Source organism: Pteropus medius, unplaced genomic scaffold (genome assembly GCF_902729225.1).
Source record: "Pteropus medius unplaced genomic scaffold, Ma_sr-lr_union100, whole genome shotgun sequence".
Taxonomy (NCBI): domain Eukaryota; kingdom Metazoa; phylum Chordata; class Mammalia; order Chiroptera; family Pteropodidae; genus Pteropus; species Pteropus medius.
The window spans coordinates 28,596,704-28,614,230 of record NW_024344378.1 but is presented as its reverse complement, the minus strand read 5'-3'; the positions used below and the strand labels follow the sequence as shown (position 1 = coordinate 28,614,230).

General features: G+C 37.8%; 1 protein-coding gene across 4 annotated transcripts in view; it reads left to right on the top strand.

Moving 5' to 3' along the window:
- STAMBPL1 (STAM binding protein like 1) overlaps window positions 1-17,527 on the top strand; it is a 43,679-nt gene that overhangs the window by 25,598 nt on the left and 554 nt on the right. Inside the window, exons 3-11 of one of the 4 annotated variants that reach the window (XM_039871777.1) lie at window positions 2,189-2,406; window positions 4,526-4,601; window positions 6,336-6,431; window positions 8,510-8,867; window positions 9,954-10,078; window positions 12,105-12,242; window positions 13,444-13,472; window positions 15,913-16,025; window positions 16,937-17,036. In XM_039871777.1, the coding sequence (XP_039727711.1) occupies window positions 2,189-2,406; window positions 4,526-4,601; window positions 6,336-6,431; window positions 8,510-8,867; window positions 9,954-10,078; window positions 12,105-12,242; window positions 13,444-13,472; window positions 15,913-16,025; window positions 16,937-17,036 (1,253 nt within the window). Of the gene's footprint in view, window positions 1-2,188; window positions 2,407-4,525; window positions 4,602-6,335; window positions 6,432-8,509; window positions 8,868-9,953; window positions 10,079-12,104; window positions 12,243-13,443; window positions 13,578-15,912; window positions 16,026-16,936; window positions 17,037-17,527 lie in introns of those variants that run through there. The other 3 variants (XM_039871776.1, XM_039871779.1, XM_039871778.1) reach the window with 3 other exon arrangements.

The window sequence follows — 17,527 nt, the reverse complement described above, 5'->3', positions numbered from 1 at the left end:
TGATGTCAGTGAAGCATTTATCTGTGGTCGAATAACAATATTTCATGTAGTACTGATGAGCTCCATAGGTGAGTGTGATTGGAGAAATGTGGCTATGTTGCTTTGGTGTCTTAGACTTCTCAGTTGGAAAAGATGGTGCATACCCAGGCCTGAGGCTCAGGGTTCACAAGCTGAGATTCCTGCATTCGAAGTGGGGTCACCTCCCACAGCTTCTCTGAAATTAACAAGTCTTTCAGAGAATTAGAAGAGCAGCACAACAGAGTTGGATAGAAGGAAGCGTGTGTGTTAATTTAAAATGAAGTCCCTTAGGAAGGGTCTGAGTGTTAATATTGCTGCCAGACACACCTCGCTGATCTAGACCAAGTAAAACTAGAATTAAGATGCAAGGCGAGGAACAAAATCAAGTGCATTCTTTATTCTTCATAACTTGGACCCGGTGAACATGGGAAAATCATCAGTCTTCTTAGCCCTTCTGCTCTAAATTAAACCGGCTTTTCCACGCAATCACAGAAGGGATATCTAGGGACATTAAGGATGAGGAAGCCAAGGCCGTGAGAGCTTCTTGGAGAGAAAGAAACAGGAGGAAAGGCTTCTCACAATGCTGCAGGCCAGGTCAAAAGAATAATGGAAGTTATGAGAGGTGTGACCTGCTTTTCACTTCATGGGGCCTTGAGAAGCACATTTATGGCTCTCTGGTTTTATATTAAACTTTTAGAAGCAAGAATCATTCCAGGTCTCTAGGGTTCTATCTGCTATAAATTACCACTAAAGTAGATCAGATGGCATTGGAGAAGCTGCCACATTTTGTCCCTGAAGATTGATTCAGTAATTCGCGGCCAGACTAAAACTATGTCTACCTCGGTTTCTTTTTAAATTTTCTGTGGACCTTAATCAAATGCTCTGCCCACACTATAGTCAGACTTGCAACCTACCCCAACTGATTGGAGGGAATTTGGGAAGCTAAATTTGCTCTGGGCTAACTCCATTCTTGGAACATCAAAGGATGGTAGAGTTGTCTAAAGCAGTGCTTCTCAAACTATAATATGCATAAGTATCTCTGGGAAGAGTTAAAATTCCAAGCCCACCTCCAGAGATTCTGAGTCTATCTGAGGTGGGACCTCTTAAGTATTTGCATTTTTGAGACAGCCAGACGATGCCGATGCTGCTGGTTTCGGGACCACGCTTTGAGAAGCACTGGTCTAAAGCGTGGGTCAGTAAACCGTGGGTTGAGGGCCAAATTCACCTGCTTGTTTTTCTGAATAAAAATTTGGAATACAACCAGGATCATTTGTTTATACATTATCCGTGGCTGCTTTCACACCAGTAGAGCTCAATGGCTGCCACAGAGAATATATGACCTGGCAAAGCCTAAAATACTTGCTATGTGGTCTTTAAACAGAAAAAATATATGTTGACTTTTTTGCCTTTCTGAAGCACTTTTTATTTAATAATTATCTTGAATGTATATGTTCTGTGTATTTCCAAATGCGTACAGATTTGTTTTTTATTTAAAATACGAGTGTATTAATATCACTATTTCTTAGTAATTTACCATTTTTTTTCAGTCAAGGATGAATTAGTGTAGTTATGATCATGTGGAGGCCTAGGCATCTTTTTATATTAAAAAAAAGCGAGGTGCCCATATTCTTCTCCAAAACTTCTCCAGGACTTATTGCTAGAGTTTTACTCACTTGGTGAAGATGTAGGTGGGCCTCTGAAACTTCTTATTAAACGAGATATATTCTAGAGTAACCTTAAATCCAAGCTACCTCTTGAAGAGCCTTCAGAGTAGAATACCACGAGCCCTGCCTGGCAGGAATCCCTCTCTTGGCCTGTTTCATGTGGCCCTGGATAGAAACATTCATGAGGAAATAAGGGTCAATGATATTTTACTTAAAATGACCTAAAACAACTGCATACACAGAAACTGCCATACAATTTTACCTTGACACCTGAAAGAGCTCTTACCCCAATTAAAAAAATATATATATATATATGTTTATCCTGGAGATGTGCGTCTTTTTGTTGTGTAGATCACGTGTTGAAGCAAAACGACTTTGCTTTTATCATATCATTAACTCTTAAGCTTTCCTTAGGTATTGGTGTCAGGTAGTTAGCACAGAAAATACAGCTATAATTTCAGTTGTAGTCATTTCTTGTAATCAGAGATTCAAATTTTGCTTTGCAGAAAAAGTTAGCTGCTATGCCTGACCATACAGATGTTTCCCTCAGCCCGGAGGAGCGAGTCCGTGCCCTAAGCAAGCTTGGTTGTAATATCACCATCAATGAAGACATCACTCCACGCCGCTACTTCAGATCCGGAGTAGAAATGGAGAGGATGGCATCTGTGTATCTGGAAGAAGGAAACTTGGAAAATGCCTTTGTCCTTTATAATAAATTTATAACGTAAGTCTTTAGTTTTGGAGGCCTTTGATATGAGAGAATTGGAAAAATATTTACATGCTATTTTGGTGAGACAGTTTGGATGACAGGAATGTTTTCATGTTCAGACCACTTTTATCATCTTCAAAAATATTAACATCTGTAGATTTTCAAATTACCAAGTAAATGTACTCAAAGACATCGCCACACCGCCCCTGAGGTTTAGGGATGAGAAGAAGGTCAAGGATGTGATGAGCACAGGGATACCCTCTCATAGGCCAGCACGGTAACCTTTTTTAAATACTCTTTGCGTGTCCCTTTTTAAAATACTCTTTGCAAATTATATTTCTTGTTTCATGCCGTTTCCCCCGACAAAAGATTGTAAACTTTATGAGGGCAGGAACAATATTGCAGCTCCATCTACAGCACCTGGAACATACCAGTAATATTTTAAAAATTTAATTTGATGGGTTGAGACTGGAGGATAAGTTGGCAGTTATAGGAGGGGTCTGATTCAGGAATAGAATATAGCAGCCGGTTTCACATAGTAGTTAGCTTTTTTTTTAAAGCAATTTATTTAGCTGTGCGATAATGCTACATATTTAAAAGCTTCCAAAATGTTGAGTGAAAGTGGCTACCTCAAAATAGCCATATGCAAATATACAGCCCCTTAGATAGATATTGTTAGTAACATTTCCTAGTTTAAGAGCTAGCATAAATGGGATTTGGATTTTCTAACCAGCTTTCCAGCTTACTGGTTGAAGATCTGTTACAAATAATTATTTAATTTAAGCCAAAACTCTTATTTTTATTTTAATCGAAAGTCACATCTTGATTAATTTCTCTAGTTCAGTTGGGGACTTAACCTGAGAACATTCGAGAAATTGATGGTTGGCCACATTCAGGCTACCTAGGAAAATCGATTATTTCTAGAAAGTTAAGCAATAAATATGAAATTGGAGATTATTAATTGTCATTGATAGCAATGTTTCCCCAAAATTTTAATTGTAATTTAAGTGTGGTAAAGGGGAAAGGCCACTATGCAGAGTTACTCGGTAATCAGAATATTTGAATTCTCTTCAGTAATTAACTATGTGATAATTCGTAATTCAGTTTTCTTCCTTGGGCCTTAATTCCATATTTACAAATGAAAGACTTATGGGCAAATATCTCTGAAGTTTCTTCAACTCCTAATGTTTGTAACTTTATTCTATTTAAAAATCCTTAGGCAACTAACAATTCATTGTAGCCTCTTTAAGTCTTAATTTTCTCATCTGAGAAATGAGTTATGATAGGTGAGGTGATGAACGATGTGCAATTTGTAAACATCGGAATACCAGGAATTTAGGGTAGTATATATTAACTGATCAAAAATAGTATTTAAAGCCCTTCATGATCTATCAAAGAAGGGCTGTTCATTCATTTAACAAATATTGAGCGTGTATTATGAGCTGGACACTATTCTGCAGGCTGGGGATATACATCAGTAAGAAAAACCTACGGAACCAATTTCTTGTGGAAGCTGTATCTTCACTTTACCTGGAGGTAATGCACCTGGCTTACTCTAGGGATTTTCTTTTACTTCTGCTATCCTTTGTTTCTCAAAAAGGTGATGAAAAATCATTAACTCCTGACTAGCACTACCCATTCATTCTACTAGGGATTCTGGCTGTCACTTCTCTTAGTCACGAATTTTCAGTTAAGGGTTTTGGATATATACACTATGGCATTATAGATTCATCAGTGGTCTTTTGAGTCTTTTCCAATGGTGAGAAGGTATTACATTGATTTTCCAAAGTCGTACATTTTTACGTGATCTGTGTTGCCACTTGCACAAAGAAGGAAGATGGTGCTCTGGTGGGATTAAGTACCCAGGACCCGAAGAGAACCAAAGTTATATAGTCTATTTAGGGAGCAGCCTGACCCTCTTAACCTCAGTGCTTAGTTTGCTGAGCTTAACTACCCTATAACACCAAAATCATATTCAATGCCAACATTTGATGGAAAGGCGGGTGAAATGAATAAAGGTTAAATAATTTATGAAACATGTCCTTTTTGAAAAAGAGGCTCATTCTCATATTGCAAACCATAATTGAGCTTTTGCTATCATATAATGCTAAGGACATGCTTTCTCCTTCTCTAGCTTATTTGTAGAAAAGCTTCCCGGCCATCGAGATTACCAACAATGCGCAGTACCCGAAAAGCAGGACATTATGAAGGTATTGCGGGGTCGATTCTCCCCGGTGGGATCAAATGCTTCACAAGTATCCATTATTATCGATTCACCACCCCCTCTTCCTTCATTCCTCTGTCATCCTCTTGAGAGTTTTAAGAACATTAAATCATTCCATTAGCCATGATATTTCGATTGCTTCTTAGACCATTAAATATCATTACTGAGCCAGTGTGGGATGTCTAATTGAAATTGAGGTGTGGTGTGGGGGGTGGGGAGGTGAGGGAGAAGAAAAAGATCCAGAATGTGCTCAAGCACTTTGTGGTGTGAAGAAGGAATTATTTCACCATTCATCCTGGAGATTAAGAAAATGGTTGTCTTTCCTTATACTTGTTGGTTTTGACTATTCCGTGCAGTCCTGAACTCCGAAACTAAATCACTATTGATTATTAAGAGAACCACAGAGTTCTAGTTATTTTTTTCTTATAGTACTAGCCTAATAGAAAACAAATTGTTTAGGGGGTGGCCTGAAATAATCTTGAATAGGCTACATATATAGTTCCAAATATCTTTAGCTGAGAATATGTCCTTTTAAATAATGTTTTTAATATATTTTTTCATATATTTTTCTTAAATAGTTTGGATTGATCTTATATGAAGGAAGATAAACAATATATACAAAACCAGTCACAGTATGAAATTTTAAATAACTCTCAAAAGATATCTTACCGTAATCTGATGGAATAAAGGCGCTCTTACCAGTTATGTCAGGGCTGAGGCGACCTGTGTGCAGAACTCAAATTTTGTCAAATGGTCATTTATGGTTTTTTTTATTTCGATACACACTGATCTAAAAGGTCATTCATTTTCATGTCTTTGTGTAGTATTTCCCCTCAAGACTCTAGTTCATTCAACTTCAGAGAGTTCTGTTGGGAAACCAGAGGTCCCAGGCTACCAATGTGACTCTTTTACTCTAATTTAGAGTTATTGCTATTTGTACTCACAGGAAAAAAATTCTCCAAAGACATGTAGAATTTTTTGTTTAGAACTTGTTGGATAATGGATGGGTGGATGGATAGGTGACAAAGGAGTGAGAGAACAGAATTTTAGTGGAAGAACCTGGCTAGAGGCAGGAGTTTTTGATTCTAATCATAACGGCCACTGGCTAGCTGTGATACTGGATAAGCGTTTTACTCTGTCTACGACTTTGCTTCTCATTTCTAAAAAGGTTAGGGGAAGGAGTTGGTGCTTCGACTAAGATTAGATTTTCTAGCCATTAAGCATCACTAAGATGGTGTTTGAGATCAGATTCCCCAACCACTTCCCTTTCAATAAACATGTTGATTCAGTAGATCTGAGATTAGGCCTGGAAATCTATATTTTGTATGAAAAGTACCTCAGTGATTTCTACAGTCTGTCAAGCCTAGGGATCCCTATCTATCATGTTCTTCAATGTCCCTTCTAACGATGATGACATACATAAACGTACTATGGAATGTGCAAATCTACTACCTAAAAATGGGGTACCTATCTAAACAAAATACTTATCTAACCAGTGGAGTCAATAAAGGTCTTACAAAGGAGATATTTTCCCCCTTCCCTACTGAGAAGTTATATTTTGGAGCCCTAAAAAGAGAGAATTATTTTTTCACCATCATCTTTGGCTACTTGGGTCTTGATTTCTAATACACATACCAGCTGTTTTTCTTTCTCAGCTGATGATCTGAAAGACTTTACTGAAAATCCCACTAATCAATATGTATATATATATTTTTAAAAGAAACTGAAGGAGATTGCATTCCCAAGGACAGATGAATTGAAAAAGGACCTTTTAAAGAAATATAACGTAGAATACCAAGAATATTTGCAAAGCAAAGTAAGTTCAGTTGGTACATTTATTTCATGACTGTTTTCTGTGCAAATATTTTTTTGAATTTCATTTTCATATGAGTTTTTCAAATGTCATATACATTTAAATTAAAAATTAAAGATGCAGTGATGTAACACCAATAAAAAATTCATGCTGATGTCTAGATTAAGCACTTGCACCAAAGATGTGGTATTTTTATTTCCTTACAACATCTACTAAGGCATTGCCTTAGAAAATAGATTTCCTAGAGTGTTTTAAACAGAGCTTTTTGACCAACTCTCGCCAGTGCAACCTTTGAGCCAGGTGACTGCTCTTTACCGATGAATGGAGGCAATAGGAGATAGAGAGAGCAGTATATGGTTTCTGGTGCATCTAATTAAGTAGGTCTTGGAAATGTGAATTAAATTCTTGAATATTACAGTCAATATTACATCAACGTGGAATAATAGCTAACCATATGAGTGAAGTATAAGCGTATCACCCAAGAGTGGTGGCCTCTGGATTCTTTAAAATAAAGAGCAAAAATGATAATGATGTCTAAGACTGAAAGATATTGAAAGAAGAAAATGACCAGTCAGTCTGTAGGATACTCCAGTTCAAAACATGAAATCTTAATGTTTATAGAATTATTATTGGAGTCATTTTTGCTTGTTTGTTTGTTTATGTTTTATGCACTCTGGAAGTTGTCACCTTTATCGACTCTCACTTCCGTTCACTCTCATTAACTCTGAACATGGTCACAGAACTCAACTTTTTTGGGGCATAGCCAGAAGTCAGGTTCGAGTGAGGTGTTTTGACAGAAGGAAATCAGAAGATTCCCTCAAGTGTGGATACTGATGATTTGATTTGAACTATGGAAAATAAAAATGATTTTGGAGGCTCAGAGAAAGCAAGGGAGAGAAAAGCCCAGTTAAGTCTCCCTTCTACACTCAGCAGTGTGTCCGGTCACCCCCTCGGGAGCTCCCTGTGGGGAATGGCCTCAGCAGCTGTTGCACAGTCTGCCTTTGGTGATACCTGTGACTTCACAGTCCACAATAGTATGGCATGTAGAATCTCTGGGGAAGTAGCATGGCAGCCTTTATGCCTAGGCGAGATGAACAGACACACCTTTAAGCCCTTGCTACAGATAGCAACCGTATTATCCAGGAGCTTGTTAGAAACGTAGATTCTCAGCCACCACCCCAGACCTGCTGAATCAGAAGGTGCCAGTAACAAGACCCAGGGTGGCTCATGTGCATATCAAAGTGCTGCTGTAAGCAGTGTCCCTCCCCCCACTGCCTTACAGTAGCTCCCAAAGTCTAGTTTTCATCAAAATCATTTGGGGAGCTTATTAAACATTTCTATTTTCTCACCTAATATTGCCCGGATATTTTTGTGAAGGCTAGGGAACTCAGGAATCTTTCATTTTAAAATTCCTGGTTTGTTCTGCTAGAGATGATGGGACCACATTTTGAGAACCGTTTCTTAGTGATCCCCCTTCTCCGTAAAGTTCCAGCTGTAAGGGTTCTAGAGTTGAATGCTAAGGGTTCTAGGGCAGCACTGTCCAATAGAACTTCCTGTGATGATGGAAATGTTCTATGTGGTACTTTGATATGGGAGCCACTAGTCACATGGGACTTACAACGTAGTTAGCAGGGCTGAGGAACTGGATTTCTAATTTCATTTAATTTTAATAAATTTAAATCGCCACATGTGGCTAGTGGCTACTGTATTAGACAGTGCAGTCTAGGGTGCTGTAACCATTTCTGAGATACTGCCCCACATGATTTGGTTGGTCAGGCTGAGCAGACCATCCTGACCTTGATTTTCTAATATTTAAAAGCACGGGGGAATGGAGGGAACATGATTGTCATGCTTGTCTCTGGTAAAATATGAGTGGATTTAGAACTGCTGCCTGAATCATATTAAGGGGCTTTTGCCATGATGTTATATATTTTCCTCACTGTCACACAAGTGTCCCTGGGGGCAGATTATAGTATCTAGCTGTGTGTCTCTCTGTTTTCTAGAGATTGAATGTCTAATCCCAGTTTGATGTCTTTGCCTTGGGAACTAACCTTTTATTTTGGCAACCACATTTTTTTTAGAACAAATATAAAGCCGAAATTCTCAAAAAACTGGAGCATCAGAGATTGATAGAGGCAGAAAGAAAGCGAATCGCTCAGATGCGCCAGCAGCAGCTAGAAACGGAGCAATTCCTGTTTTTTGAAGATCAGCTCAAGAAGCAAGAATTAGCCCGAGGTCAGATGCGAAGCCAGGAAACCCCAGCGCTGTCTGAGCAGATTGATGGGAGTGCTTTGTCCTGCTTTTCCCCACACCAGAACAATTCCTTGCTGAATGTGTTTGCTGATCAACCTAATAAAAGTGAAGCAACCAATTACGCTAGCCACTCTCCTCCTGTCAACAGGGCCTTAAAGCCAGCTGCCACTCTAAGCGCTGTTCAAAGTAAGTGAATAAATGTGTCCTTGTGAGATATTAAATCTCTTCTAGTGAAACCATATTTCTGGAACATCTGGGAAGGCTCTCATTTCATTATCAATTGTGGTAGGACCTCTCCACGTGTGTACATGTACACAGAACTAGTCTTTCAGTACCATGTGGCTTTTACTATATGTACCTTAAAATTCAGAAAACATTTCGCTTTGTCCTCTGATCAAGCAGACTCTATAATAAATGGGACTGTATTTAGTCTTGGTATAGAGATTTTAAAAGAATTCCAAGCATTTTTTTCTTTCATGTATTTTAACCAAGAAACGTATGAATCTTAAAGGTAAACACATGAGAAAGATGTTGAAAAACTTGTTTGTCAAGAATTTTGCTCAGCAATTTGAATTTAAATGGTTAGCATTTCCCTGGGCCAAGAGGATCTTGTACACATGGATAGTTAACCTCCAAATGGATTATGTGTTTCTGCCAACAATTAGTGCAGCTTGATTACTGCTATGTCAGTGTTGGCAAGTTTTCAAAATCAAATGCGGAATTTTTCCCAGCAGACACTGTCTGTCAGCTGAGTTTGTTTTTTTCATTTATTTTAAAAGAATTATGAGAGGCAACCATTTTATAAATTCCTCTACTGCTAATTATTTCTGAAAACATCCTTTTACTTGATTATCACCAACTTTCATAAAGATATAAGTAACATATGGGAAACACAATAAAGAATATTCATCCTATGTCTTATAGGATATATGAGATGTGTTCTATGCAGCCAATGCACTTAATAGTATATCTGCTTTGTGCCAAAGGGAAACTCACACATACTTGTAAATAATTGAGCTGGAGCACAAAGATATAAAGGTGTTTGCACTTTGCCACTTGTTCATAAAATAATTTATATGCAAAGGGTAATTTTACCTTCTTTCTAGTCAACATTTTCTTTTAAGAGTTTTAAACTAACACATGGAAAGTGAAGTATATGATCATTTCAATTTTGATATTTATATTTACTTGCAGTCACTTGCCAAAAACACATTTGAAAAATGAGATGTAATACTTGTTTTTTTAGCTTCTTCTCCCTTTTCTGTTTCTTAGATCTAGTGGTTGAAGAACTGAGATGTGTAGTTTTATCAAGAGATCTTTGCCACAAATTTCTGCTGCTGGCAGAATCTAATACAGTGAGAGGAATAGAAACCTGTGGAATACTCTGTGGAAAACTGGTATGGTCTTTGTTTCATAACTCTCTGTACAGGATACTGTGAAAAGTACTGACGTCCTCATGTTAAGCAGAACAGAATAAAAGCATCATTAAAAGTTGTAAACATTATGGAATTAACATGTGTTAATTTTATTGAACTATTGTCATGATTCTTGGAATTATCCTAGAAAATGGATTATAAAATTTCAGGGATGTTATAATAGCTTGTTGTAAAGAATTAAAGTATAGATTAAATCTTTGTTTAAAAAAATGATGGATTACAGGTCTTCAGATTTCTAAGTCAAGTTTTTTGGAAATTGTTAGTTTTTCATACATTCATATAACTACCTCTCCTTGTTTTTATCTGTGGCAGATATCATCTTGCTACCCTTTTGCAGACACATATGGAATAAACCTAGCATTTTGTTGTTTTCTTTAAGGCAGTAGTTTCAACAAACTGAAATGTTATAGCACAGGCCATATATAAGCATGGGAGATTTTATCAGGAATGTCCGATGACAGACAGTGCCAAAGTAGAAGGAAATAAAAGAGAGACGATGCATTTAATTTCCCACTTGTGAGAAAAACGAGTAATGTTTCTTTAGAAGTGCCGTTTCATAGTCTCTTTTGGGTATCAGTCTATATTTCTAGGTCCAGGCACATTTTCAGTCCTAACCATTTAGCTTGGGAACTGCTGTTTTATTGAAAACATAATATGTTTTATTACACGCACGTTCTCCTCCTGTATTCCAGTGTTGCGTCATCACTTTTCCTCCAGGAGAGAGGAAGCGTAGATGACGAGCACAGGAAAACGACCTGTTATTTCCTCCCCACAGCCACCTTATTTATCAAGGGGGCAATGTGCTATGAATGCTTCCTTCCAAGGACCATGTGTTGACCTTAGTTTAATTCCTTCTTCCCTCCATCCCTTCCTCCCTTCCTTCCTGCTTTCCTTCCTTCATCAGACAAACATTTACTGAGCCCCTATATGTGCCAGACACTGTGCTAGGTGTTGGCTTTCAGTAGCCTACAACAGCCACAGTCTTTGCCACATGGCCTATACACAATGTTTGTAATGAACAAGACGGATGATTAATTAGAAATGGGGCTGGGTGCTCTCAATGGAAGTGCAGGGTATCGTGGGAATGTGTAACTAGGAAACTTACTTTGTCTGGGAGGGTCAAGAAGGGCTTCTCTGAGAAGTGATGTTTACACTAGGCCTGAAGAATGCATCAAGTTAGCCTGGAGGAGGGGATGGGATGGAGGGAAGAGTTGTAATGAAGGCCGAAGGAAGAGTGCCCAGTTTGCAGGAAAGCCCTGAGGCTAGAGAGGAGTCTTAGGGCTTCTAAGCCCTAAGAGGATGTGCTGTGGAGGGATGGACAGCTTCTCACAGCACAAATATCTCTTACCTAAGGACCCTTCCATCACTTCACTACTTTATCTTTTCAGCTCTTTTACCTGAGGGGGGTAATTTATTTTTCCTTTCTCTTGATCTAATTGCAAATTACCTTAATTATGGAAAACTCCAGTGAGTCCCCTATGGTAGAAGAAAGTCTCAAGTCTTGAAGCGAAAATACATATAATTAATAAAATAAAAACAAGATCATTAACCTCTACAAACTTTAGAAATATCTTTCAGTAACACCACAGAATTATTTAACTAGGAACTCCCACTTCAAATAAACCTGCTATTATTTTATTCTGATTTTTCCATTACAGAGGTAATATATCAAACATTATTTGTTAACTAAACTTCCATGGGCTAGTCTGGGATGCTAATTTCTATTTATTGTACTTTTTTTTTTTCATTGTGAAAATGGGTTTCAAGTTCCAAACAACTGACTGAGATTTTTGACAAATAATCTATCTTCCGGTTTGAGACTTCGTTTCTGCATTGTGATGCGGGGTGAGAGGGTGATAATGCAAGTAATGGGACTCTGTAGTCTTGGAGCAAAATATTGCCCTTCCTATTTAGGACTTTTTTTTCCCTTTTCTGTCAGATGTTTTTCTCCTCTGTCAGATTATTCTCTTTGCTAATTGTTTTTTAGACACATAATGAATTTACTATTACCCACGTAATTGTGCCAAAGCAGTCTGCAGGACCAGACTATTGTGACGTGGAGAATGTAGAAGAATTATTCAGTGTTCAAGATCAACATGATCTCCTCACTCTGGGTTGGATCCATGTACGTTTGACCTTTTGGGTCTCAGGTTTTGTTTTCGTTTTTGTTTTTTGGTATGTGGTGTGCCGTTTTCCTCCCTGAGGAAATTCAGTTTAATTTAAATAGTTTAGTTTCCGTTTTTTCAAGTATAATGTCATCATATTAAAGCATTTTCTTCAGTGGTAGGTCATGTCTAAATCTGTCAAATCTGAATTTGTAGAGAGCTCTATTATACTTTTTTCTACTATGCAAAGTTAGAAGAGGGAGAGACGTGGAAATTAGTGACTTGTTTTAATGATTTTACATAGTGTAATGATGGCCTAGTCACATTTTTAACTAATTTGACTATACAGTTATTAATGTTCTCTCTTTTTTTTTTTATGAGATTCTTTTATGAAAACTTTGGAAAATGTTTCTTTTAAACCAGGGTTTGTACATATCAGATAGGGACCATACACTCCACTGTACCTTCTCTGTAGGCTGAGGATGAACAGCCACGGTGTAGGACTAAATGGATGAAGTCAAAAATATTGGGTTCCAACATTTACCAGGAGCAAGAAAGGGCTTAGGAATTAAAATACATGAGTTGAAATCTCAGCTCTGCTAAGAATTCATTACAGGAATATTGGCAAGTTATTTAAGCAATCTGAGCATCAGCTTTATATTCGTAAAACAGGGATCATAATAATTGACTTCAGGTGATGGCGAATGTTAAAATTTCTTAGCACATTTTTCTAGGGACTCAGAATATTGTGGCTGTTGATTTTGGTAGATAATGTTCAACTTTTCCTATCCTTGGTTTAAGCTATCCGGGGGACATTTTTTCATGCAGTCTCACACATCTGGGCTGGGGGGTAGGGACAAATCGTCCCACTGTCATGAGATGCTGGCCAAGGTTTCCAGGACACATCCTGGGGACCTTCAAAAACCCCTGAAGAATGATAAGTGATCATTTTTTATTTTACTTGTTTTATAGAGAAGTACCGAGTAAGGGCAGGACACACATCCACACCCACCCTACACACACACCCGACACACACACACACACACACCATCACCAAGTGCAAGTGTTTGGTGTTCTGTGATTTAGGAGGGTAAAGGAAACTTCGCTCCCAGCTTTACCTGTAAATTGCCATGTGCCCTTGGTCAGGACTGCTAACCTCCTTGTTTCTAGGTTCCCTCATTGACCAAGTGAGGCTAATGCAAACCTTCTCTCCCTCACCAGATTTGTGTGAGCTGTAAACAAGATACCAGGTTTGAAAGCCTTTTGAAAAGTATAAACTGCCTCTCAAATACAAGAAATTGTTTATAATGAAGAGTTTGCAAAACTTTCCATATGTCTATTTGTTTTACTTAACAGTAAGTAATGTGCCTTACTGTTTGCTTAGAAGTTGCTGACTTTTAAAAGCCTTATTTAGTTTAACCTGATTTTTTGTAACAAGAATGCATTTTAAAGCAAATTAAAAAAAAATGTAGCAAGGAAATTGTAACATAAACTTAGAAAGGATTGACAATTTGTTAAATTCACTTATATTGAAAAGTCAGTTAGTTTATCTTACAGGACATTTCCCAAATTAGAAATAAAAGTTTTCCCTTATGAACTGTGTATAAAATATATGCAATAATGAAGTTAAATCATTTAAATAATGAATTTGGTATAATTCTAGACGTCTGGGATTTTGCTTTTTGTTTATTTCATCATAGCAAATTGTGGTTCAACGAAAGCACTAGAATGTTGTATGCTTAAACTTCAGTGGTTGTAATGACTTTTCGTGATGATTTTTATTGGCATAATAATAGCAACAAATTCCAGAGCTAACTTTTTTCAGATATAAATTAGTCATAGGAAAGAAGGGCCGAATCAGAATCAGACAGATCTGGATTTGAGTTTAGACTTCTCAGCTTAACTCGCTCTATGACTCTTCTAGTTAGCTCAGTTTCCTCATCTGCAAAAGGAGGATAATAATAGCACTTATCTTGTTATAAGAATTAATGAGATCATTCATGGGAAGTGATTAGTTCAGTGCCTGACACCTGATTCAATTTCAGTAAGTGACATCTGCTATCATCATCCTCCTCCTCATCATCATTTTTATTTCCACAGAGGAGGTGGGTGGGGAAAGCACCATTCTCCCATGGGAGACTTGTCCTCATGGAGTAGAACTGATTCCCCTTGGCAGAAATGAAGGGCTCAGAATGTCTTCTGATGTGCATTTAGCCTGGAAAGAAATTGATGGGCAGGCTGATTTATTATTTGACAATCTGCTGCCACGTCCACAACACTAAACTTCCTTTGGACACTTCTGACATTCTCAGCAAGACATAGAGGGCTCTATGTACTAAGAGGAGGTTTTCATTGACTCAGATAACAGTCAGAACCTCCCACTCATGCTTTCACTAAAGATTTGGGTTTTAGAAATTAGGATAATTTCCATTCCTCAGTTGATCTACATCTCTGCAGATCAAGAGTCATTTTTTCCTTTCAGAACCTTTATCTTTCTGTAAATAGATATTAACAAATTTTATCTTCATTCTAGTAAATAAGATAGAAAGGAGTTTTAAAATCTTAACATTTCTTCAACAGACCATAGTTATGTGTGAAGGCATGAAGCTATTTCTATGGGCATGTGCCCTTCAGTTAATAATGACAACATTAAAATAACAACAGAAATAACACAGCAGTACTAACAGCTAACGGTTTTAATTCCTTTTTATGTGCTAGGCACTGTGCTAAGAATTTTACATGGATTGTCTAATTTAATTTTCATAACAATCCCATGAAGAAAATAATTATCCGTATTTTACAGTTGTTGAAATTGGCATGAGGAGGTTAGAAAATCTTCAGTGTCATAAAGCTAGTGAGTGACAGAGCCAGGGCCCAGACAGTGCATGAAAAAGACCTTGATTTCATGATTTAAATAGTCACATTCCTTTTTCAAGGGTAATCGGAGTTGACTGTGAATTTTAAAATCATTAGGGGTGCATGTATTTTTTGTATTTAACTATGAACCTCTGATTTGTCCCTCATAAATACAAGTTTGTATAGAGCCAAGAACCGGGAAGTAATTTTTTTTTAATTTATAGTTTCTTCCTTTTCATCACAAGGGTATTTATTTGCTTTTCATGGTATGTCCCAAACACCTTCAGTAACTTGGAGAGTTTGATTCTCTCATTTGTAGGGAATGGAGATCCACAAAAGGATACACAGCAGCAGTGGTAAATTTGGTTAAAACTTTCCTTTGCATCCACGGTTTTGTATAAAATATCTCAGGATTTCCAGTCACAGCTCTGCTCCTGACCAGCTGTGTGCCCACGGGCAAGTTACTTAAAGGAGCCTCAGGATCCTAGTATGTAAAATGAAGATAATGATATAAGTATCTCCTAGATGAGTTGTGACGATTAAATGAGAATCAGTTTAAAACCTCTGGCAAATTAATTTCCAGTTCTGTCTTTCCCAATACACAGAAAGGACATAAACACTCCCAAGAACCTCTTCCCAAAGTCGTAGTTATTCCAAAGATGCAAAAAGGGAAAGAGTATGTCATCAGCAAGACATTTAAAAATTTTTGTATTAATGATGGTAAAAAAAGAAAAGAAAAAGCAAATAACTAGAGTTTTCTCTTAGAATGGGCTGTGTCCTTGGTTAAGACTCATCTACTCCAATAAGATCATCTGTCCTCTTTTCTTTTCATAGACACATCCAACCCAAACTGCGTTCTTGTCCAGTGTTGATCTTCACACTCACTGTTCCTATCAGCTCATGTTGCCGGAGGCGATTGCCATTGTGTGTTCACCAAAGCATAAAGAGTAAGTGTAAATATTGAAGGAAGGCAAGTAAGGGTGCGAATGGGGCTGCTGCATTCCAGTGTGTCCACGCACCAGGTTGTGGCACTTAGGTACTAGGCAGACATACCGTGCTCTTGGGAAAAAGAGGGTGGTGACAGCCGGCTCCCGTGTACCTGTAGCTTTGCAGTATTGCTTTTTAAGACCTGTTCAGTGGTCGAATTTCGGGTTCTCTTTCTTCAGTTAAAATGACCTTGAAGGATGAACTGGATGTTATTCCAGTTTGCCATTTGAGATCTTAGTTCTACTGCATTATTTCCTACTATAGGCTAATTTCCAGCCTTAGCTCGATTACCTCCAGTACCTTTCTAGGTTTGGAACACAATGATTATTGCAGAGTGATTGTAAGCAGAGGAGTCTAAACCTATATTGGAATCCTGTCTTCACCCTCAAGTGGTGTGTTTAGCAGGATACCTGACTACTGTGAGGCTCAGCCTCTTCATCCCTGATACCTGCCCATCACCAATTGATGTGAGGATGAAACTAGAAGATAGTCTTTGTAAAGGGCTTCGCATAGTACCTGGCACTACAGCCAGCTCTCCATAAATATTTGCTGTTGCTGTCACCACTATTAGCATTACTAGAAAAATTAGAAATATCTTCAACCTGTGATTTCCTCCATGGGGCCTCTGCTTTGCCTGTGTGGTCTCTTCCCTTCAGGTGCTTGGAACAGCACTGGTCTCTCTATCATCTCACTCCGCTAGGCCAGTCATTGCAAGACTGGTTCAAAAAACCACTGCAGAATTCCTAGTTATTATGGCTTCTTCATCCATCCCATTTGAGGAATATGTGGAGTGCTTGTGTCATTCAAATAAAGCATCTGGAAAGCCAAAATGATTCTTAATTGTGTACCTTTATTTCCCCCTGAAACTTAGCACTGGCATCTTCAGGCTTACCAATGCCGGCATGCTTGAGGTCTCCGCTTGTAAAAAGAAGGGCTTTCATCCACACACCAAGGACCCCAAGCTGTTCAGCGTGAGTAGACGGTGTTGGTTGTTCTTTGCAGATCTTTATTTTTTTACCTCCTCTTCCCCACCCCACCCCCGCCCCCGGCAGTATAATAAGGGATAAAACATTGTACTGTTTAGTTTGGAGTTTTATTACCCAGAAAATTAATCAATCTTTGTAATTCTGATTTCTTCTCACTATTATTTTATTTACAAGGGAATGCCAGTATTTCTCTAGGAGAGTCAACTATACCTTAAGTTATTTTTCTATTTATGTTATCTGTGTGATACTTAAATATAATTTTCTTCAGATTCCAAGTAAGCAAACAGTTATTAAAGAAAATGTCTTTACATGTCTCATGAATGATTCCCACTTGATGTGGCCACATTCATTTTTTAACAGTGATTCAATGAAAACTGTAATCATACTTCTGAATTAGCTTTGTATAGCCCAAAAGAAACAGTATTTGACTACATCTTTTCTTTCTAACTACTTCCTTGGTAGTTTTCTGGCTGTAA